The 25,069-nt window shown below is 42.3% G+C and overlaps 1 protein-coding gene across 1 annotated transcript in view; it reads left to right on the forward strand.

The window, feature by feature from the left end:
• KCP (kielin cysteine rich BMP regulator) overlaps positions 1 to 25,069 on the forward strand; it is a 521,393-nt gene that overhangs the window by 38,179 nt on the left and 458,145 nt on the right. The window contains exons 2-3 of the mRNA XM_069229392.1: positions 8,701 to 9,257; positions 20,590 to 20,662. Of these exons, the coding sequence (XP_069085493.1) occupies positions 8,701 to 9,257; positions 20,590 to 20,662 (630 nt within the window). The remainder of the gene's footprint in view (positions 1 to 8,700; positions 9,258 to 20,589; positions 20,663 to 25,069) is intronic.

Consider the following 25,069-nt stretch of genomic DNA (forward strand, 5'->3'; position numbering starts at 1 on the left):
AAAGAGCGGACTTTCTGGTATGGCTGGTCATGCAATCAAGTTTCGTGCGTTTCTTCCTGGTCCGTCAGATCCCCGCCTCGCAGCCAGAGCTGTAGAGATGAAAACAGACCGAATTTACTAATAGGGAAGCCATAAGCCAAGGAAGGAAGTGAACAGCATTGGATCTGTGAGTAGTGAGCAGCCAGCCAAAGGGCTGACAGTCCTAGCCAGGCACCACATTTGATGTTTTTCTAAATTATTGATCGTTTTCCTTAAACAAACATCGGCAAAGCCAATAGGTCTCGCCTGTGTGAGAGGTGCTGACTTTGCCAATGTTTTTTAGTCACATTGGACCGCAGTGCTACTGCTGTGCAGCATGGCTGAAAGTTAGAAATAAGTGTGACATGGCGAGCGTTGACCACAAGGGTCAGTGATCCGTTTTCTTAGAATGGGATTTTTCTCTGACTTCACAAAAAAATGTTTTCTGCATCAAATGACCATAATACCTTGTCAGCTAATGTAAACTAATAAGAAATTATATACAGTTATACTTCATTTTTTTAATGGTGTCAGGTAATGTGAGCCAAGGGCTGATGGCGCTGGACAAAAATAAAATAAAGCTACAATAACAAAAATTAATGGTATCCACCATCTATAAATGAGCTTGATGAGTAGAATCTACTTAAAACAATCTGAAGTTGCCAAAAGCCAGAAGGATCATGACATAGCTGCGATGTCTGAAACTCACAAATTCATAACAGACATTTTAGGAAAAAAATAATTTGTTTAATTATCCTACCTCGGTGCTGAAGTTTGTCATGTTGGGCTGTATGAAGAAAGTGTCAAAAAGGCTGTGCAGAGCAGGGAGCACCTCACCATTTGCATCTTTGAGGCATCTTGAAACCCACTGGTGTGACTTTTGGGCACTTTTTTTCTGGTGAAAGAGGAGAGGACAATCAACAAAGGAGGGGAGGGAATGGGATGATGGGCAGACAGGCTAAACAACAAATTTGAAAGGTTCAGGCGGACTATGCAAGCAACAACTCAGGAAAGGTGGGGTGGCGGGGCATGCAACAGTGTGGAATTTGGAGGGAGGATGGGGGTGCAAGTGAAAATAAATAAAAGTACCTCTGACTGCAGCAAGCAGTGGAAAGAGACACTGGACAAGGGAAGCAGTACTTGGACCATGCTCCAAGGTAGGGGCAAACACACAAAGAGGAAGTGAAGCTGGCACTCGCTGACCAAAATGAAGTGAGAATGATGATGAAGCCAGCACACAGTGAGCCATGGGTGGGCTGTAACCCCCTATAAGTAAACAAAATATCTAGGAAGTGACAGCGCTTGCGCTGTGTCAGATGAGACATGAAGTATAGGGCATATAAGTAGAGTGGGGGCAAACTATAAAAGAGGTGGACATGCCCGTCAAACATACCAAAGGGCAGAAAACAACCAATAGTGCCCCCAAAATAATTAGTGGCATTAGGGTGAAGACAGGAGAGTGTTTAAGGAGGGGGTTGATGGTATGTCTTGTCTCAGGAGAGTTAAGTATTTTTTAAATACAGTATATTTTTTGTAATTTCTATTTTAAAAAGTGATTTTAAAGTTTAGGAATGGATAGTGGTAAATGGAGGTAAGGGTGATTTTAGAGTTTAGGGGTGGAGAGAGGTAAAGGGAGGTAATGGTGAATATAGGGTTAATGGGTGGGTAGAGGTAAAAGGAGTAGGTGTGATTTTAGGGTTCTGTGGTGGTTAAAGGTAGAGGGAAGTACGGGTGATTTTAGGGTTCAGGGTGGGTAGATGTAAGAGGAGCGCAAGTGATTTTAGGCTTCAGGGGTGGGTAAAGGTAAAGGGAAGTTAGAGCAATTTTAGGGTTCTGGGGTGGTTGAAGTAAAAAAAGAAAAGAGTGATTTTAGGGATCAGGTGTGGGTAGAGGTAAATGGTGGTAAAGGTAACTATAGGGTTCAGAATGCATGGAGGTAAACGAAGATAAAGGTGATTTTAAGGTTAGGGTAAAAGGAATAAAGGTGATTTTGAAGGTTCAGGAGTTGCTAGAGGTGATGGGAGGTTGAGGTAATTTTCGGGATCAGGGTGGGTAGAGGTAAAGGAAGGTAAGGGTGATGTTAGGGTTCAAGGGTGGGTAGAGGTAAACAGAGGTAAGTGTTATTTTAGGGTTCAGCGGTGGGCAGAGGTAAAGGGAGGTGAGGGTGATTTTATGGTTTGGAAGGGGTAGAGGCAAAGGAAGGTAAAGGGGATGTTAGGGTTCAGGAATGGCTAGCACTAAAAGGAGAGAGAGTGGTTTTAGGGTTTAGGGGTGGGTAGAGGTAAATGGAGATAAATATAAGTTTAGGGAAGAGGGTGGGTTGAGGTAAAGGGAGGTAAGAGTGATTTTAAGGTTCAGGGGTAGGTAAAGGTAAGGGGAGTAAGAGTGAATTTAGTGTTCAGTAGTGGTTAGAGGTAAAGGGAAAGGGTGATTTTAGGATTCAAGTGTGGGTAGGGGTAAAGAGGGTTAAGAGTGATTATATTGGTAAAGGATATTTATTTATTGGTAAAGGATATTTTAGGGTTTGGGGTGGGTAGAGGTGAAGGGAGGTAAGGGTTATTTTAGGTTTCAGGGGTGGGAGAGTAAAGTGAGGTAAGGATGATTTTAGGTTTTAGGGGTGAGTATAGCTCAAGGGAATTAAGTGTGATTTAAGGGTTCGGGGGGGTAGATGTGAAGAGAGACAATGGTAATTTTAGTGTTCAGGGGGAGGTAGAGGTAAAGGGAAGGTGAGGGTGATTTTAGGGTTTTAGGTGGATAGGGTATAGGAACGGAAGCATAAAACCGATACTTTTGAAAACACTGCATGTTTGATGATGATTACAATATCCTCTATATTATGAAATAAGTAACCGACAAATAAATAAATGTAACACGGCAACAAAGGTTATTTCTTAAAAACACCTACTGTCTGGCATTATTCTTGAAGGGAGTATGTTTATAGCATCATAATCAGTAAAATCACACACAGACAAAATGAATTTTCATGGGTTACGTGTTTTATAATTTCGAAGATGTTTTATTCATTATCAAACATGCGGTGTATTCAAAAGGTGTATGTTTCCAAGTTCATGGCTCATAGACGACGTTTTGTGAAAATGACTTTATATCGTAAAGCGAGTTATTACTTTTTTGCAAGAGAAATAGCTTTACAATATATAGTTATGTGCACCCTACAAACCTCTCACCAACCTAAAATCAAGTTGTCTTCCAAGAAGCAAAAAAAAAAGCACCACCATCCCAGCATAAGCAGTGTGGAAGAGTACTAATGAAGAAATCAGTCAGTATTTAATCTAGGCAAGATACAAACACACAAAGACAAACTAAAGTGACGCGCACGCATGAAACAAGAAAACAGGAGTAACAATGAAGCCAAGAAATGGTAATTTATGAGTGAGCCCAAAATCCTTTTTAGTATTTTTTCTTAGAAGGAGCAAAGGATCTTCGCAAGCCAGAGCTCATATGCTGTCTCCGGCAAGACCTAACAAAGGCATTTCCTAGTTTCATTTTCTTTTGTGGTGACATCTCTGAGGAAAAGAAATAATAACAATAGTACTGCTAGATAGAGGGCATTGAATCTACCCGTTGATCGGAGGTAAGGTCACTGGTGGACCTTCTGTGTCTCCTGTCCTGGGATAGCCTGTCTCTAGCTCAGGCCCCTTATACTTCTCCTGAACCACTATATCCCGGAAAGTGTACTTTGCTATTTGCATGTACTTAGTTTGGATGTCATCTTTAGAACTTTATGTCTGATGTCTTGGATTTTAGAAGTCAAGGGTCTATAATATATGTTCACTCCCAATGTAGTTTGAAGGATGGTTACTTAAAATGTTAACATCCTGGGCCCTCATGCTTTTCACAGTGCCTGACGTATAAGGTGGACAGGCCCTCTTTACAATGGGCCAGCTTCTTGGGTAAACCTCAATGTCTCTTGTCATAATTTGTGCCCCTGGCACAGGACGGCTGCCATATAAATTCACCAAAACACCAGGATAACAGTTGTCAAATTCGTTGTCCTCTGGCTCCAATGATTAAACTGGATGTGACTTCACAAGAAGGTCATCATATAAAATGATTTTGGTAGGCAAAATAGGAGCATACCTAACCTTCTGTTGTATTGCACTGGGGTGGATTATTTTTTGGAGCGTCAGGAAGATATTTGTAGATTGAGATTACTAATTTTATCTTTAAATAGGAGAAAAACTCTTCAAAGTGTATACCGTCCAGGTGCATTTCAGTCCTCCTCGTTGCTACTCGTGCTTGTGTTTTGGTTCCACTCTTTTATGCCTAAATACATTCATGTATACTTGCTGGAAATGTTTTTATATGATTACATGACATGTCTGCTGTTAACTTAATCCAATCTAATTGATGAATGTTGGATCATAAGAAAGCCTTTGAGAAATGTTGTAAATATTTTAAGTTCTGTACATGTAAACATATATCTAAAAATCAGTCAATAAAACCACTACAAATGAGAAACAGGAACGTGTCAGTTCAGCCCATTTAGGTCACAATTTACCTCACACTGACATTGTTTTACACTTAGCCGTGAAGGACTGCAGGCGTATAAAGTCATCATATTATATTTAGCAACACTGACGACAGATTTGCTAACCTTTCATGCAACGCAATGCAGCAAGCCAATCTCCTCATTGTCGCTAGTTGTTGATAGTGGCACATACAGAAGTCTATCTCGGCTGTTCAATTAATAATACAATGGTTGACTCTTGGTGGACGGCAAGATAACACTGTATTGTATAATATCCTTTCTCTGCCAGGTTGTCTTCTCATCCCCATAGATGGATGAGATAGACATCGGGTGCAACTAATAGAGAAAACAAGCATTGGCTATGGCAATAAGTGTGGCTTTGACTCAAAAGTGCCTGTTTAATTACTGGCGAGGGAAAGGTACTAAATTCTTGACCTTACATGCAGTCTATCACTCATCCCTCCATTTATCCAGGCACTCATTCATTCTTACATTCATCCACTCTCCTAACCACGCAAGATAAAGTAAAATAATACAAATAGAAAAAAGAAAATTGTTACCGCAACATGACAGGCATTCACTTGCAAGTAAGGAAAATAAACACAGCAGTGAACAGCCATCTTGGAATGTTTTGTGTATAGCGATTAATGTCTGTGCCAATCCAAGGTGTTTGACATGTTGTTTCTAAATGTAGCATTCATCTTAGAATGGTAAACAATGAAACGCTAAGGACCTACCCTTCCAGGTGGCCACCAGGTTTAGAAACATTAAATGCAGTGCACTGTAGATGAAATAAGCAGTAAATGAGTAGCCCAGTAGAACTGTATAAGGTGCTGCCTGGCATGGAACCTATAGGAGGAGTAAATGCAAAACTAAAGTTACTGGCACACAAGCCCTGATGCAGAAGCACATTCAATTTCAGGTAGATGTGCACACATTTTCTGGCAAACTTATGTCACTTAGAAGGCAATTGTGCAAATGGCTGAAACGTGCTGGTTAATTTCCACTACTATATATTGTCCTGTGTGGAAACATAATGTGAATGACAATCAAACGTGCCTGAAGAGAGTGACCCAGTGTCCTTTTATGTGTCAGGCTGTGTAAAAAAATACTTAAATACACACCGCCAGATGCTAGCATAAAACTACATGCATGTATAAAATTACAGTCATCAAAACAATATATAACCCTTTATAAGTCTAATAAGCATTCTCAAACACAAATCTTCTAACCCAAGGACATGTAGACTTTGGGTGGAGGCGTATAACATGCCAACACTCTTGCATACTACAGTACAGATTCCATGTAACAAAATTCCTGTCAATGGAGTGGAATACAGTGTAATAACAATTCAACATTAAAGGCCTTATTTGGAAGAAGTTATCATTGGCTTGCCAACAAAACCAATGGGGTTTACTGTATAGAACATAAGCTTTGCTACAAGGCAACCACCAGAAATAGATGCATAGAAGCACAAATATGCACACTGTTACAGCTTGAAAAACAATATTCAACCCTCCAATGTAGACCTAATAAGGATTTTACCACTACCAAACCTATACCATAAGAGTTTGTCAGGGAAAGTGACCAGCAGACAATCTGTGAGGTTATAGGTTACAAAATGCCTGTAAAGAAGCTGTACCACAAAATAATAACAATCCACCATAAACCATATTGGCTTTAATATTTGTTTGTCACAATAAATATGTCAGGCCTACTGCCTTTAATGTAACATTTCGTCACAAACATTTGAGACCTATAGCATCTGACAGCATTTTCCCAATGGACCAGTTAGACTTATATACCTAATTATTGACTTGTCACCATAACCAACATAGTCCTACTGTATTGAGCATACATTTTCCCAACGGCAGCCATCAGGCTTACAGTCATAAAATATAAATATGTAAACGAATACTTTTTGAAAAAAACTATACAACCCCTCCTAACAGGACTTAAATGGGAATATCACTGTACAGACCTACTGCTACTGTTTGTGAGAGAGGGCTAACTAACATCAAACCCCTTGCCTACTCCTGAAATATTTGAGATTGCATGTAACATAATACCTGCTGTCAAGCATTACCACAGTGTAATAATACCCCACCCTTAAGGCCTATTTGCTTTAACATATGCATCTCATACTAAAATAAGTAAGGACTACTGCCTTTGTTACAGCTTTTCATAATAAGCAGATAAGTTCTATGTCATGGGACCTAACATTTGCCAATGAACCAACCACATCTATAGCCCTCATTGTTGACCTGTTCCCATGAAAAAAACTCAGTCTCACTGAACGAAGCCTGAGCTTTTCCACAATGTAACCAACACGCATACTGTAATGAAATAAAAAATGTTCACAATGTTACAGTAGGCAAAGAAATATACAACTCCTAAAACACTTAATAGAGACTGAGAGAGTGAAATCTTCTACCCCCTGAATGTGTTAGAAGGGAAAGCAACACAAAATCCCTTGCTTGCTACAGAAATCTCTTGATGATTCCATCTGACGGAATCCCTGTCTACAGGCTTTAACACAAGTAACATCAATTGACCCTTAAAGGCCTATTGGTTTTTATGTTTTTCACAAAAAATAAGTTGGGCCTATTGCCTATGTCGTAACCCTTCATGATAAACAGATCAGACCTATAGCATCTGTTGTAACTTTTCCCAGTGAACCAATCAGATCTATAGCCTTTGTCATTGGCTAGTTAAAATATCCAATGCACTCCTACTGTATTGAGCATAAGCTTTCCCACAAAGCATCAGTCATTAAATTACAAGTATGTACAAAATTACAGCCGCAAAGCGATATACATGGTATCCTAAAACGTTCTAACGGCAATTATCACAAAGTGTATCTTGTACCCTCAAAACTTGTCAGAGGAGATAACCAACACTAGAAGATTCTGTGCAACAAAATGTAGATCTTAGCATAATAACAAATCACTTCTAAAGGTCTATTGGCATTAAAATGTGTTTTCTACTATAAATAAGCAGGTCCTACTGACTTGGTTGTAACATTTCACAGCAAATAGGTCTCACCATTGGCATCTGATCTGTAAACCAATGAGGTTTATATGGTTTATCACTGAATTGTCACCGTATCCAGCTCAGGCCTACTGTATTGATTACAGGTGTTTCCACGAGGCAACCATTAGCATACAGATATAAAATTACAAGTATGTATATTAAATATACCTAACAAGGGTTCTGATAGTGAAAACTGTGTACTCCAACGATTAATCTGAGCAGGTAGCTAAAATCCTTGCCTCCTGCAGTAATCTGTAAGTTGTCATGTAACAAAGTACCCATGTATAATTATTACCACAGTTTATTAGCAATCCACCATTACAGGCTTCTAGACATTAATATATGTTTTTCAAAGTAAATACATTAGGCCTTCTACTTTGTCATAACTTTTCAGAATACCAAATCACAAAGCTGGCTCTGACAAATGACATCCATGGCTTGATACCATAACATTTTGAGGTCTGCTATATTGATCATAAGCTTTCCAACAAAATATAAAATGTAGTACAAACACTCTTTTCAAACAGAAGTACACATTTTCTCCATGAATGTTCTAGAAAAGGAACTTGTAGGAGAAGCCAAAGCCCTTTTTCATTAGTTTTTCTTAAAACTCTTGTTCTGTTGATCACATAGGAATTGGCAAAAGCTGTGCTGTCAGTGGAGAACAAAAAAGAAAGCATCTTAAACACCCTTTGACACTATTAGGGCAGCTGATTAGTAACACCCAGTCTGTTTTTCAGAATGGTAAAAATGCAAATAATACATATTGAAATAAATTATATTTAAAGTTTCCTCACACATGTTCATTGTATATAGCCTGAAAGCCTAAGTGGATTTTACTGCTCATTGGGTCAAAAATCTGAATTATAATTATTGTTGATAATTTCTGTAAAGCACACACTGTCACCTGAATGTTTATTGGCATTTTTTTTGAGTTCTTATCAATAAACAACAGCCTTTGTCGTTTTACTGGCCTCAAAAAGAGGAAAGTTTGAGTTGGATGAAATAAGCCTCAAACCTAGAGGTTACTTGAAGACCTGAGCAAAAGGTGCTTGACTCACGGAGCTATCTTGCCCTTTCACAAGAGGGCTCACGGTGGATGGGAGGAATTGTTCGAGTAAATACTGATTGAATTGAATCTTTCTTTCTTTTCTTTGCAGTCATTGATCTCCTGGAGGCACTCAACGTGACTCGTTCAGTGAAAGGTGTAAGCAAAGTGGAGGGGCCAGAGCCTGGGGTTCCAGCCTGGAAGTTCCGACAGCGCGTGCCGCATCTGACCCTCCCATGGGATTATTCTGTTTACCTCTTGTCCGCCATGCAGGGTGCTCTGGGGTTTCACTTTGTGGCTAAGCAGGCACGGGGCACTGAGTCAGCCCTTATTTCCTTTCTGTCTCCAGCTGCTCTGCAACGGGATGGACACCCACTGATTCAGCTGTTCTCAAGTACTCGCACCAACCAGTTGAGGCTGGAGTACCGATCAGCGCCAGGCATGCAACCTGCCTCTATGCTTTTTCCTGGAGGTTCCCCCTTCACTGAGATGCAATGGACCAGGGTAGCCCTAAACCTGGAGGCCCACAAAGTGACCCTGTTTGTGGACTGTGAGGAGTCCATTGTAATGAAGAAGGATGGTGAAGAGGAAATACTGAGCCTTATCCTCCCTTTGGACCTTGAGATCACCTTTGCCAGCGCACCGGGCAATAAGAGCAGCAAGTTTGTGGTGAGTGCTTTCCCTTTTTTAATCTGTGTATGTCCAATGCTCCCTCATGGATGCAAGGTTTAAAAGGTCATAGAAACTAGACATGGGGGTGGCGGGGAGGGTTGGATCAAAACATAACTGTGTTAATAGAACAAGCATCAGCAAAGCCAATGGATCTTGCTTTTGGTTGCCAATGCAAACCTGTTGACTTTACCAATGTTTTTTGCCGGTGCTGTTCAATATCGTCGAAAAGAGAAAAAAAGATGCTTTTCCCTTATAATGTGAAGCGTCAACAAAAAAAACAATGACATGCATGTCCATGCATCATCACACATGTGAGTGTGTCATGACACCCAGCATTATGACATATGCACATACATGCATCACCATGCATGCACATGGAGCAGTGCATCACCATGCATAGGAGCACATACAGCATGATGCAACTGCCATTCTTTTATTGTTCCAAGATGATGAAGGTTACCACCTGGAATTTCCGGGCGTGATGATATAGGGGGTTATTACAACTTTGGAGGAGGTGTTAATCCGTCCCAAATGTGACGGATATACCACCAGCCGTATTACGAGTTCCATAGGATATAATGGACTCGTAATACGGCTGGTGGTTTATCCGCCACTTTACCATCACTTTTGGGGCGGATTAACACTTCCTCCAAAGTTGTAATAACCCCCATAGTGTTTTCTGACTCTTGTTGAGATTAGAACCCATATAGAATTAAATCTATTCATTTTTCATACTGCAAGACATTGCAGATTTGAGAAAATATTATCTTGGGATGCTTCTTAAAGTTGCTTTTTTGCACACTAAATCCTGGCAGTGACATGTTCTAGCGGGTATAAACCAAGAGTGGCTAAATCTAAGGATGATTTGGTTCGATACTTAAAGGATGGAATTTATATTAGCAAAACCATTTAATAGATATCAACTTTTCAAAAGTTATCATCACATGTTTTCTACATTTGCTGGATTCTCCAATAAACCATCTTTACTGAAACTAATTGGAGCAGCAGACCTTTTTCCACCTCCTTGTTTCTTACTTTCTGAGAAGACAATCCTATGGAGAAGTTCAGAAAGCTAAAAGTATGTAAGCATTTATTCTAGAATTATCTTTCTTAGGACAACACATTCCAAGTTGTTTTGAAATGGTTGCATGCATTTAATCTTAAAGCTATGGCATCAAAATGTCTTCTTTACATAACTATTGTTGTCTAAATTACATTACAAATTGACAACTTCCATTGGTTCCGTAATATGGAGTTGTGAGTGGTCTGTTGATCTGAAGATCTCTCAAGGTTAAACCTAGCACTTGATGATCATTTACTTGATCCGATTATCTGGCTGTTATTTATCATGACCAGGTTTAAAAGAAGCTAGCAAATGGTCTTAGACTTTGCCTTAAACTGTGGCACAGAAAATCATTTTTATGTCCCAAACTCTTAGTTGAGATAACACAAGTAACTGGTTAAATTAACTTGGTTGGCAACAAGGGAAAAAATTAGGCATCATGGCCTCTCTTTACAACTTATGATATGTCTTGCATTAGAAAAATTTGAGGAACTGCATGAATAGAATCTGTTAAAATACTCTAGTCACGATGAACCCACAAAATACAGGTAATCCATGTTTGGTTCCATCTATTACCAGAGTGACAGTTTTTCACAATTGCTTTCACAATCTGCAGCATGTTTCCCCAGTCACAGATCATGTGTAGAAAACCCCAAGTTGGGTGCAATTCACACCCAATTTATAATTCCAATTTTAACTCTGTGAAGAAAGTGCTGTACTATGTGGTGTGGTTGTTGGACCTCAGTGTGTGACACACTATTTTGGGTCCAGTCAGGCTCATTTGTTAAAACTTAGCTCAACCCTGCGTAGCTGTGGCTTCAAGTAGTCAGGCTTAAACAAAGGAATATGTTTAAAGTATTTAGAAGTACCAAAACAACGAAATAAGAAAGTCACACAACACTAAAGAAATCCAACACCAATTAATAAAAAATAGATCTTATTTTTATGAATTTTTAGACACCAAAATGAACAAAATTGACTGGATGGTTCTGTACATATAGATTTTAAAGTAAAATATCAGCGGTCAGAGGCAGTCAAGCAGTTGTGGCTACTGACATGGCAAGGTGGCTACTTCAGCTTTTGTGGCCCTGTAGCTGTAACAGGAAATCAGCTGACTGTCTCTTGGAGTTCACCTCTTTTGTCATGAATGACTTTTCATAGAGCTAAGCACCACAATCAAAGTAATCTCTTTACTAGCCCAGGAGCAGTAGGTGCATTCCAGTCTTTGATACAGCCACCCTATGTCGGGTTTAGGAAACAGCTGGGCAGTCCTTCTTTGGTCCTCTCTCCAGTGCAGACATGATTTGAGTTCTGGGTGCCAGGGGTGCCGGATTTATGCCCAGAAAGTGTCCTCTGGGGATGCGGCATTCTACTTGCCCCTCAAAGACCATTTCCCTTTGAAGCATGCCTTTTGGGCTCAAACCCTTTGTGGCTTCCTGCCAGGGAGTGGTGACACCTTTTCCAACAGCAGGCCTCTATTGTTTCTTTTCCTGGGAGCCATTCACACCTCTCTCCAGGAGAGCAGAAGGTTGTCTTGTGGCCAGCATCTGCAAATGGCCACTGAAAAACGTGGACAACAGAGAGGCAACTTTTCCAAACTTGCCTTATTCTTAAAAGTTACATTAAAATAACTTGGACATCTAGTCAGGTGTAAGGTAACGATTATTTTGATACCTTGAAGTACAAACATTAGTAGTCCCATTCAGTAGTTAGCACAGCTGAGTTGTCAGTGTGTAACCCTGTACTCACCAATGGGGCTACTTGTCATTCTACTGTAAAAACAACAATTTGGTATTTTAAATGTTAGGACATATAAAACATATGCCCTGCTTTGTTGTTAGGACATATAAAAATACATGTCCTACTTTTTAATATACAGCACCCTGCCTTAAGACTCAAGAGGCCTGCTGTAGGGATAACTTACATATACTTAAAAGGGAAGTCTCGACTTTGCCACTAGTTTAAATGACAAAGTGGAGTTAGCAGTTACAGTCTTCAGTGGTAGGGTGGGAGACGTTTCACTTTGTCACACTCAGGGTGGCACAACAAATGCTGCAGCCATGAGGGACAACTTAATTTACTGGCCCTAGGTACCCCTAGTACCATTTCCAAGGAATTTATAAGTAAGTCAAGTTATGCCATTTGGATATAAGCCAATTAGACATTACACTTTTTAACCTCACCGTTGCCTTGGAAGAGGTCACCTCGTCCTACACCCGGGAACTGGGGGGAGCGCGAGCGCTCCCCCCCTGTGCTCCCTACCCACCCCCCCAAGGCAGGGATGGAAGGGGAAGCCCTTCCCCTTCCACCCCCGACTTCCCCCCCCACCCCCTCTGTGACGCGAGCGCGTGCTGACAATCACAGAGCCTCCCCCATCGCGCTGGAAGCTCAGCTTCCAGCCCGATCGAAGTGGAGGAGGCTCGGAGAGGCTTCAAAGGGAAGAAATGTATTTCCTTCCCTTTGAAGTCTCTCCGAGCGTTTCAAAAGCCGGATTGCTTGCAATCCGGCTTTTGAAACGCCCACTAGACACAAGGGATTTTTTTTTTTTTAATTGTCATAAGGGAGCGACCCCTTGGGCAAGGGTCGCTCCCGGGGGGGGGGCTTTTTTTGGAAGGCCTTTTCTGCCCCTCCTGGGGGCAGATCGGCCTATTATTAGAGGGGGCAGAAACCTCTAGACACCAGGGATAATTTTTTTTATTTTAGGTGTGGGGAGCGACCCCTTAGGCAAGGGTCGCTCCCCTGGGGGGCAAATTGTATTTAGACCATTTCGGCACCGGGGATTTTTTTTTTGGTGCCAATGTCACGCAGGGGGCAGAAACCTCTAGGCACCAGGGCACATTTTTTTTGTGTGTTTTTTTTTTGTTTGTTTGTTTTTTTTAGAGATGGGGAGCGACCCATTAGGCAAGGGTCGCTCCCCTGGGGGGCAAATTGTATTTAGACCATTTCTGCCCCCGTTGGGGGCAGATTGGCCGATTTTAGGTCAATCTGCCTCCAAGGGGGCAGAAACCATTAGGCACCGGGGATTTTTTTTTTTGGCGCCAATGTCACGCTGAGGGAGCGACCCTGTAGGCAAGGGTCGCTCGGGGGGGGGTAAATTTATTTCAGCCCATTTCTGCCCCACCCGGGGACAGATCGGCCTATTGTTATTAGTCCGATCTGCCCCCAGGGGGGGCAGAAACCTCTAGGCGCCAGGGCAATTTTTTTTTTTGTGTTTTATTTTGTTTGTTTGTATTTTTTAGAGATCGGGAGCGACCCATTAGGCAAGGGTCGCTCCCGTGGAGGGGCAACTTGTATTTAGACCATTTCTGCCCCCCTTGGGGGCAGATTGGCCGATTTTAGGTCAATCTGCCCCCAAGGGGGCAGAAACCACTAGGCACTGGGAATTCTTTTTTTGGCGCCAATGTCACGCAGGGGGAGCGACCCCGTAGGCAAGGGTCGCTCCTGGTGGGGGGTTTGGGGGGGTGGGGACAAATTTATTTTTGGCCATTTCTGCCCCCCCTGGGGCTGGCTGAGCTAGAAGCCAAAATCCACAGGTAGGCACTTTGCAAAAAACACCTCTGTTTTCTGTGAAAAAATGTGATGTGTCCACGTTGTGTTTTGGGCCATTTCCTTTCGTGGGCGCTAGGCCCTACAAGTGAGGTACCATTTTTATCGAGAGACTCGGGGGAACGCTGGGTGGAAGGAAATTTGTGGCTCCTCTCAGATTCCAGAACTTTCTGCCACCGAAATGAGAGGAAAAAGTGTTTTTTGGGCCAAATGTTTATGTTTGCAAAGGATTCTGGGTAACAGAACCTGGTCAGAGCCCCTCAAATCACCCCATCTTGGATTCCCCTGGGTTTCTAGTTTTTAAAAATGCGCTGGTTTGCTAGGTTTCCCCAGGGGCCGGCTGAGCTAGAGGCCAAAATCCACAGGTAGGCACTGTTTTCTATGAAAAAATGTGATGTGTCCACGTTGTGTTTTGGGCCATTTCCTGTCGCGGGTGCTAGGCCTACCCACACAAGTGAGGTATCATTTCTATCGGGAGACTTGGGGGAACGCTGGGTGGAAGGAAATTTGTGGCTCCTCTCAGATTCCAGAACTTTCTGTCACCGAAATGTGAGGAAAATTTGTTTTTTTAGCCAAAGTTTGAGGTTTGCAAAGGATTCTGGGTAACAGAACCTGATCAGAGCCCCACAAGTCACCCCATCTTGGATTCCCCTAGGTGTCTAGTTTTCAAAAATGCACAGGTTTGGTAGGTTTCCCTAGGTGCCGGCTGAGCCAGAGGCCAAAATCTACAGGTAGGCACTTTGCAAAAAACACCTCTGTTTTCTTTAAAAAAATGTGATGTGTCCACGTTGCGTTTTGGGGCGTTTCCTGTCGCGGGAGCTAGGCCTACCGACACAAGTGAGGTATCATTTTTATCGGGAGACTTGGGGGAACATAGATTAGCAAAACAAGTGTTATTGCCCCTTGTCTTTCTCTACATTTTTTCCTTCCAAATATAAGAGAGTGTGTAAAAAAGACATCTATTTGAGAAATGCCCTGTAATTCCCATGCTAATATGGTCATTCCGGAATTCAGAGATGTGCAAATAACCACTGCTCCTCAACACCTTATCTTGTGCCCATTTTGGAAATACAAAGGTTTTCTTGATAGCTATTTTTCACTCTTTATATTTCAGCAAATGAATTGCTCTATACCCGGTATAGAATGCAAAACGCACTGCAGGGTGCAGCTCATTTATTGGCTCTGGGTACCTAGGGTTCTTGATGAACCTACAAGCCCTATATATCCCCGCAACCAGAGGAGTCCAGCAGACGTAACAGTATATTGCTTTCGAAAATCTGACATTGCAGGAAAAAGTTACAGAGTAAAACGCAGAGAAAAAGTTATGTTTTTTTCACCTCAATTTCAATATTTTTCTTTTTCAGTTGTTATTTTCTGTAGGAAACCCTTGTAGGATCTACAAAAATGACCCCTTGCTGAATTCAGAATTTTGTCTACTTTTCAGAAATGGTTAGGGTTCTGGGATCCAGCATTGGTTTCATGCCCATTTCTGTCACTGACTGGAAGGAGGCTGAAAGCAAAAAAAATTGTAAAAATGGGGTATGTCCTAGTAAAATGCCAAATTTGTGTTGAAAAATTGGGTTTTCTGATTCAAGTCTGCCTGTTCCTGAAAGCTGGGAAGCTGGTGATTTTAGCACCGCAAACCCTTTGTTGATGCCATTTTCAGGGAAAAAACCACAAGCCTTCTTCTGCAGCCACTTTTTCCCAATTGTTTGAAAAAAACGAAATTGTCACTGTATTTTGGCCAATTTGGCCTCCTTCAGGGGAACCCACAAAGTCTGGGTACCTCTAGAATCCCTTGGATGTTGGTAAAAAAGGACGCAAATTTGGCTTGGCTAGCTTATGTGGACAAAAAGTTATGAGGGACTAAGCGCGAACTGCCCCAAATAGCCAAAAAAAGGCCTGGCACAGGAGGGGGAAAAGGCCTGGCAGCGAAGGGTTTAAGGGTCAGAGTACTGGCACTGAGGTCTGGTAGCAGGCCTCAGTGCACTCTCAGAGTCGAAAAACCAGCAGCATCAGTCCAAAAATTTGGGAGATATTATGTAAAAAGAGGCATTTCATTACAGGTGAAAACAGGAGTTTGCACCGGAAATGGGATTTGGAACAGATCATAATAAAGTCTTCTGTAGTTTAATGTTTACATCAATGCAGTCTCCTTCTTTCTTTCTCCGTTTGCCGATTTCATCATAATGTCTGTGTTAATGTTTCCATGTCCGCACCATATTTTGGGTATTCTAAATTAGAACGTCTTTTTATTACATTTTACATGTAAAGTCAGTGGTATTTATAGATGCATGTCTTTTTCAGGTAATTTCATAGTTCTACTTCATACTCTTTTCGACACGCATAGTCTTTCATTGACAGTAGCTACAAACTGTTCTGAATATATTTGTTTTTGAATGCTGCAATTTCCTTGCATAAGATTAATATATTTTTTTAAGAAAGCATCAAATCATTAAACCATTTAGTAAAAGTGTAAAATTCATCATGTTTTGTTCACTGTTTTCGTTGTGCAACTACATATACACTTAGGTTTCAATCAGTTGAAGTTTTAGATGTCCTAAAATAGCATATACTTTGTATCAGTAGATTATAAGCTAAACGTGTAATCATATTGCTGCAAAAAATGATAATCTGCCTTCTACATCTACAAAAAAACATTTTGGCACTGAATGGGTTGAAATACTTTGGCGTATTGGAACTCATTCCTGGAAAAAGTCATCCCTTGATCTCATGATTCTCTGGTTATTAGGAGTTTACTCTGGGTAACCTCCTCAGAAGCTTTACACAGTGCATCCCATGGGGGATGAATTTACTTAGTTGAAATATTTTTTAGTAGATCGCATCTGGAACAAATTTGTCCACATGTTCAGTGCAAAGAAGAAACAGATTCTCCAATAAAGGTAATCAAATCACAAAATGGAGATGTGTGGCTGTCTGGAGTCACTGAGAAAGGCAAGCCGTACGAATGAAAGGGCTTGTCTGTCAGTGGCCATATTATTGCCAATTTGAATATTGCACAACAGCAGAAGCATATAGTTATTATTAAATGAACACATATTCTGGGGCATGTCCCACTTCAAAGGCCTATCCTTTAACAGCAAAGCAACTTTCTACGTATTATATTTTGAAATATTGAAAAATAGTTCCAATAACAGTCAGCCTTCACCTAAATTGCAAAAGTCCACCGTTTCCGTAATTTTTTGTGAGTTTGGGAAATGGATAATTTTGGAGATCAAAAAAGTGTGTGCCACTTTTCCATGTCAAAAGAATTGGTTTGTTTGCTCGGTAAATATGAAATACAGAAACCAGATTGGCATGTAAACACATTAATTCTCCCCCACCATTGCGCACTCCTGTAACTTGGTCACAGAGTAGTGGGAAGTCTTGTTCTACAGCCACCTTGACTTTGTGTACTTATGAGGATGAGGAGGGCTTCCGAGTGGGATAGCCCTGCTTCATGGGATAGGACGGATTGGTGTATTTTCGGCTGATGGTCATTTCCGTCCTCTCATAGCTTTGATCTTCTGCAGCACCCATTGGCCGACCCTTGCAACTGACTCAGACCCAGTTATTCCTACCTCCTCGAGATTACCCGAGCCCTGCTGAACTTCCATTGCTTCACTTAACTCTACAGAACCTTCAGAGGCTTAACTATCATTTGCCAACCCTACTGACCTTGCAGAGTATTGCATGACTTGCGAATGTGTCACAGCCCTGCTGGACTATCACAACTTGGCCTGACACATGATCTAATATTCCACAGTCCTTCCGGACTTCTTGGGCGCTCACCTTACATGTACAGCGGATTGCTACCTGTGGCTCAGAAATTCCAATCCTCACCTTACCACCTAAGCCGTTCAACCCTTGCAAGGAGGATGGAAGGTACCCCATTGAGTTGGTAAATAAAATAATCCCCCTTCTCTGTGCTTTAAGCCACTGTCGAGTTAGCGCTATGTAAAATATGTGTTCTTTTTTAAATTGATTGGCACCATAGGCAGATCATCTGTTCGCTCTGACTTCACCCTGTTCCCTAATTGCTTTCTATTAAGCCCTTCCCCGTATAAATGGCTGGAAGTATCTGCGGGGTAAGCTCCCACTCTACACCAGGCTAGAGATGGTGGGCATGGTCAAAATGTCGGAAGTGTGTGTGTTGTTTGTCAGGACACATGTCAAAGTCAAGCTTCAGGTAGGTGTTGGCTGCCTTGTTTGGTCCTTGCTTTTAGGCCACAGATATCCAAGAGTACCAGAACACCACACGACGGATATGAATTTGAGCCGTAATTCATACTTCTTATTTACGGCAGTTCTTTTGTGCACCCCAAATAGTTTTTTTAGATTGATACAAATCTGTAATTGTTAATATCTCCCATGTCATGAGGGTGATCTTCGGCTAATTGCATTTTTTTCAGCCCAAAGCATTAGGCATGTTTCCTTTTAAGATCTAAGCCCCCAGAAACAACAGTGACAGAATGATGCCTGCTGTGCGGTGGTCAAATTGAACTGTAGCCACATGCCACCTTATATCCCAACGGCCAGGGGTACTCTTCACCCAACACACCCACATCGGCACCACAAACTCTGGATAGTCACAGTTAAGTAAATACCAGAAGTTAACTAATTGTATCATGTGTCACTGTACCCCACAGTGTATGGCACTCAGCCCACAGGCAGCATGTTGTTGAAATATAAAACACCAACACAAGTGAAACTATCAGTTCCAACATGCTCTGTCTTGTTGACTGAACATCCATTACACCCTCATAACATAGGTCCTGTTGACAACTAAGCACATCCAGTGGAGGAGGTGAATGTAATCCAGCGTTCTGTGGTCCGTGAATTAATAAATAAATGAATAATTACATTTGTTAGGTGCACACTACCTTAAGAAGGTGTCTTGGGGCTGGTCTTACTGGGAATCTTCAAACCACTAAGTTTTCAAAGCTGCTCTAAAGTGCTGGAAACAACTGCACACCAGCTTAACTATTTGGGCTTCGAATGACATCAAGTTATCAAAACTGAAACCCACATTTTGTACTGTGGAAGCTCAGAATGGGGCTTGATTTAGAATTACAGGAAGATGTGTGTTCTTGAATAGCCCAGATTGTTCCCTTCAGAGAGGATGAGCTCAGTTTTAGTTTGCTCAACTATAGCTGGTTCAGATGCATCCAACTTTAGATCTTAAATAATAGATCTTGAAGAGCAGAGAGAACATTAGAATGGTTAGACTCACACATGTACACATGTGTGCCACCTGCATAGGACTGAACTTTGGCCAATGAGTTGGCTAACAAATGCAACAGCTGAACCATACAAACATTAAGATTGGAGGTATGGGGGGCCTTGTGAGACATTACAGCCAGGAGAAGTACAAAACACTGTGATTTTAGAGTCAGGAAGGATCGCTACAATGTAATACCTGGTGGTCCTCCATGCATCACCTCAGGTGGTCTGAAGCAGAATTTGATGCTTCACTGTTTCAAATGCCACACACAGAACAAATTGGACCAGGCGGTAGCCCACCCCTTTGTCAGCCCACTTCAGGGACCCGTTCCAAAAACCTAACTGTCCAATCTCTGTCCCAGATCAGGCTCTAAATCCACACTGAAGCTTGTAGACACATTTAGATCTGTCCAGATGTTTTTGAAGATGGCAGACAACCATTTCCTCATTGATTTTGGGCATAAGTGGTAAATTAATAATGGATGTAAAGTCTGATAGTGACACTCTATCTAAATTGTTGTTTTTAAGAAAGGGGTGGTGATCCTGAACCCCTTATTTACCAGAGACGCAACTCTTGGGAAAATATCTACTAATCCATTATCTGATGAGAGCGGCAAATTCTGGGACAATCTTTTTTCAAGACCCAGTTGGGAACTAGGTGCTTAGGTGCATCTGTTATTTTGAGTGAATTACGAATAAAGAAGAGGAAAAGAGAGTGCATCAGCAAGTGTAAGCTGTTAGTTGGTTAGCGATCAGAGAGTAAGAGTCAGGAGGTTCACCCATCACCTCTAAAAATGTTTGGTTGTTTGTCGATCCATTCCACATTTATACCACAGGATAACCGTTGACGACCTGATTAGTCTGACTAATCTTTAACATTAGTCTTGTGTGGACTTTCCACCATGAAACCATCCAAGAGTTCATGAAAAAGAATGTGAGGCTGGAAGAGGACCACCATTGGCAGAGGCTCAGGAGTAACATGAAGAATTTTCCTGATAGTGGTGAAAGAGTAAATTTTCTTTTTAGTAGGAACGGCAGTGGCAGAACTAAAACAATTAACATAATTTAAAAATGGGTGGAACTCAAACATAGCAGTAATGGCAGAATTAAAATAAATAAACACAATAAAGATGTAGTTCATGAGTATTTGGTGTCAATGTTATCATAGTTGAAAGATATGGCCGACCAGAAAGTCCAAGCTGTCTTTGTCTGTCATCAATATTGATGCATCTTGGATTATCACTCAAATGATAACAACACCAGGCTGCACTTCAAGGTGGTGATTCCTCTGACTTTGAAATGATTCTGCTATTTCAATATCAGTTTTCTCTATAATTTGTGATATGATGGGGGCGTCTGAAGATGTAGTGCTTCTAATCTTCTTCTGTGTATAGCGGCTAGTGTCCTTTTCACAGGAACACACATATGCACACTTTTTGTGTGTCTCTCTCTCGCTCTCTTGAAGTACTGGGAATTAATTTTCTCTTCTCATTGCAGGGATACTGGCAGACAGCTGAGATCTCCCCCAGTGGATTCCTCCATCGACCTTGGCACTGTGAGAACCGGGCAGGTAAGGAACCCCAAAATAGAACATGGAGAGAAGCTTTGGTGGGTGAGGAGTGAGGGAGTTTATCTAAACAGTTGTGAATTGAAGGCCCTTGAGCCTGAGTAATGCTGCATCACTGTAGCTCCACAAATGTTCCCCAATCATGCACTAGGGCATAGGAGGAGAGTGAACTGTTCCACCTTCAGTGCTCTGCCAGTGTACCTCAAACATTCTCTGCCTTGATCCCCTCTATTTGATTGCAGATCATTACTTCCATCCGACACCTTGCAGGAACATCTCAACCCTGCTGCAGAGGAATCTCCTCTTGAAATTCAGAACTTTCACAAGCGGGAGCTCCTATAAGAAACTGGATGACATTGCTTCCCCGGTGTCTTCCTGAGCACCTCAACCCTGCTGGGGAGCACCTCTCTGACCTTTGTACATGCAGTTGCTCGACGCTCTTTGATCTTTGCCTTCTTTTTGGTGGACGTCCTCCAGCCTAGGAACATTGACCTCTCTCCAGGCCCTCAGTAATAAAAATAAGAGCGGCCAATCATAGATGTCAGGGATAGGCAGGGTTAGCAAATGCTACTTCTAGCTCGCTCTTTGTTACCACTGGCACTGCTCTTTCTACCCCTGACCTTCGACATCATTAGGAACAGGCAGTAAACAATGCTGCAAGAACCCTCTTTAGTTTCTATAGTTTCCACTGCTTGTCCTTCCCTAGCCAGTGAAGATGTTATCTGGGGTCAAAGTGTGACTGATATCTCTTCTGCTACCCTTACCATTTTGGTGTAGCAAAGTCATGCAGTGGTGGCTGGTGAAGTTTAAAAGTGGTGGGGTGTAAATGACTGCCTCTTGTTTAACAGAGCGAGGAAAGCTTGCAAGCCTAACTTCCTCTCAAAGGGTTAGGGAGGAGGGTGTCCTACAAAAACCTACAAAATGCTTAAATACGGCTCCAAATAGCACACTGTGTAGCACAATTTCCACACAAATTGGTATAAAATCCAGAGATTCAGAAAAGACCCAAAGGAAATATTACAATACTTTCATGGTGTGACAGAACAGCCCTACACTCCCTAGGACTGTTTGTGGTTCAGTTACCCTATGAAAACTTTCCAAACTGGTCGCAAAGCATTATGTTTTAAGCACACTTTCTCTACAAATTAGATTTCTGAAGATTATCCAGGTGCCACTACCATCTTTGATCACAACTTACCTTGTAGTGCTGCAAATATGAGAACACTGACTTCTCCGTACTTTTAAGTATAAGTGGGTAAGTCAACATACTAAAAGAGGGGGTCCGAGGCAATTATGAGCCAAAACTTTGGCTCGAAGGTCCTGTGCACAGCCATGAAACTGTTTGGCATGTAAATTGTGTAACAAGTTTTGTGCAAAAATTTGATAAAGGCCCTCATTATGAACACAGCGGTTTTCACCGCCGTGTTCAGCCTGGCGGTCATTCTACTGACCTGCAGCCCCCCTGGGATCCCGCCAGCCGCATAATAAACATTTTGCTTGGCCCGTGGGCGGGAACATTGTTTCCGCCCGCCGGCCCAGCAGAATGCCTGGTCGGGACATTGCCGGAGGCTCCATGCCTCTGTGCAGCAGGTTCAGCTGCACCCGTCACGCAGATCACTGCCAAACCTGCGCAATTGGGCACTGCACATGGGCCCCTGCACTGCCCATGCCAAGTGCATGGGCAGTGCAGGAGCCCCCAGGGTGGCCCCGGAGCATTCCTTCCACCAGCCTTTCCCTGGCGGGGGAATCCGCCAGGGAAAGGCTGGGGGTAGTAGGGATCATTATCCGAAGCGGTGGAGGTGCCTATGGCGGCCCTCAAGCTGTTCATTATATCGCGGTGCAGCCCGCCATGCCAGTGGCGGGCTTTTCAGCCGCCGCCGGCATGGTGGGCAGAACCGCCGGGGTTTGTAATGACGCCCTAAGTCTCTTAAAAGTTCAAGCAAATGTATTTCTTTAACAAAGGGAAACGTGTCACCTTAGTACTTTAGATTACATCAGTACTTTGAGAGGCATTTATTAGAAGTGATAGTTAATAAAAATGTATTCATGCCCCTTCCTCCCCACCAACGACGGTGCCAGTAGTGAACCAAGGGGCAAGTCAGTTGTCATGCACAGCCTAAATGTGTCCTAAGTTGTTAATAAGCATTGGGCAACATTGTGCAGTAAAGACAAGAGGCTTTTGTACAGCACTCATCCTGAACTCATACATTTGAAGATGCTCTCATACATGATAATGAAGAAAAAGAAAGTATGGTGAAATAAAATAATTGCCTGAGATCACACAATTTGGTCAAGTGGGAAGCCGGGACTGAGAACAGTGTTTCTGGTTTCACCATGTGCAATTCAGCCACTGGATGAGCAGCTCTTTCTCTCACCTAATTCACATCAATGGTTAATTCACTATCTTTCATTTTGGGGGTTGGGTGGGAATCAAAAGCCAGACACTGTTTCCAACCTCTGTCTGTAGAGGTTTTTCAATCTGTCTTTACTCCTGCCGTTACAGGACAGCCGTAGGGGTTTATTAGTGGAGTGGAAAGTTTTACTGCAAGTTAAGTCAAATTAAAATTAATCTATAATTATTTTTTCTTTGAAAGGGTTCCTTGCAAATAGCAAAATAACTCTTTACCAGCACATTTGCTTCTGTGCTTTGAAAGTCACCACACTTACATTATATCCCTGCAGTAGCCCTGACCATTTACATGGTGCTTTTAATCCCACCAAGAGAGCTGCAACATTATAGGATACAGGTGATCTCTCTTGGATGGTTTTAACAACATCAACTGTTCATTTCCACTTACCTACATTTAGGACACTTGATTCCACACTATTAGTACACCCTCATACCTACCATCATCATCAACAGCATAAAGACAGAAGACCTCTGCCTAAGTGACCCTTCGAGGGGCTCATAGGACATTGCAGCGCTTACGAGGAGCAGCCCAAAGATGAAACATGACATTCCTATGGGGTGTGTGGGGGCACCACAAGATAACCCCTGTTTGGGACTGAATTCGATTTCCTGCCTGTTATTGTTTTCTTTTAATAGGAATAGTACCTCCTTTTGTATTGAATTAATGTTTTGGGAGCACAGGGACTGAACCTTTATTTGTTCCTTGTCCCCTCTTCTCCATATATTGTGCAGTTTACCATAAAGCCCAGATCCTAGGAAGATAAATTATCAATTTCAGGTGGGTAAGAATCAAAGGAGGACAATGCACCATGATGATGTCGTCTAGGTATATTATCAGACGAACACTGCTTGCTCAAATGGACTCTGCTATTGGACGCATCACCTTTGTGAAGCACCACGGGGCTAATGATAGGCCAAAGGGGAGCACCTTGTACTTAAAGCAACGCCCCTGCCAAAGAAATTGAAGAAATCGCTGATGAGGTGGAAAGATAGGAATCATCGAGTAGGCATCTTTTAAATCTATTTGGACCATCCAGTCCCCCTCTCGTAAGATGTCCCTCAACAAATGGATGCCATCCATTTTGAAATTACAATATATGACTCAACCATTGAATTCCCTCAGATTCAGAACCAAACAGGATCCACCAGCCCTTTTTTTCTACCAGGAAACTGCAACTGAGGAAACCTTTTGGGTGGTGAAGTGACTCCTTGATAGCTCCCTTGAAAAGAAGGTTCCTCACTTCTGAGGAGATGAACTCCTGATCTCACAGGGAAAAATACATGCGGGAGGGGGGACGTGTTGAACTGGGGAAGTCGTATAACTCCACCTTGTAAACTTGTACTGCCTCCAACGCCCAGGAGTCTTGAGTTACCTTTTGCCAGTTGTGTAGAAACAACCTGGTTCTGTCCCCCAAAATCACTTCTGACATTGAAATTAGGCTCACCTGTAGGACCAGAGTCCTGGAATGAGGCTTGAGCGCCTCTAGATCTTCCTTTCCGTAATCGGTTCCGACTCGCTCACAAATGAACGTTAACGAGGAGGAGGAGTCCTGGTATCCTCCCCTGATTTGCTATTAGAAACCTCTTTCAGGACCTTGGTAGAAATTCCAGCTGAAGGCTCGCTCCCTGAAGCGTCTGGCCCTGCCAAAAGGTGGGTGGAGAGCCTTTTTGGTGGAACCCTGAGCTTTATCCACATTAGCATTGGTTGCAGCAACTTCAAACATTCTTTGTGGAACGGGGCTCCATAGTGTAAGCTGTGTACCAAGGGGCTGACTCTGAGGTAGTTAATAAGAATAAAGCAACATTGTTTGCTTGAGATGGCACAGTTCACGTTTCCTAAAAAACAAATGACCCTTTGGGCCCCGCTGACCAGGATATCGGGATCAATGGAGGAGTGGAAGCCCAGCTCTAAGATCTTTGTCAACGGACCACAGACATCCAGCAACTTGTCTTAGCATTCTCGCCAAGCATGATAAATGCCATTCTTAGGGTCCTTAGAG

The sequence above is a fragment of the Pleurodeles waltl genome, chromosome 4_1, assembly GCF_031143425.1.
Source record: "Pleurodeles waltl isolate 20211129_DDA chromosome 4_1, aPleWal1.hap1.20221129, whole genome shotgun sequence".
NCBI lineage: Eukaryota > Metazoa > Chordata > Amphibia > Caudata > Salamandridae > Pleurodeles > Pleurodeles waltl.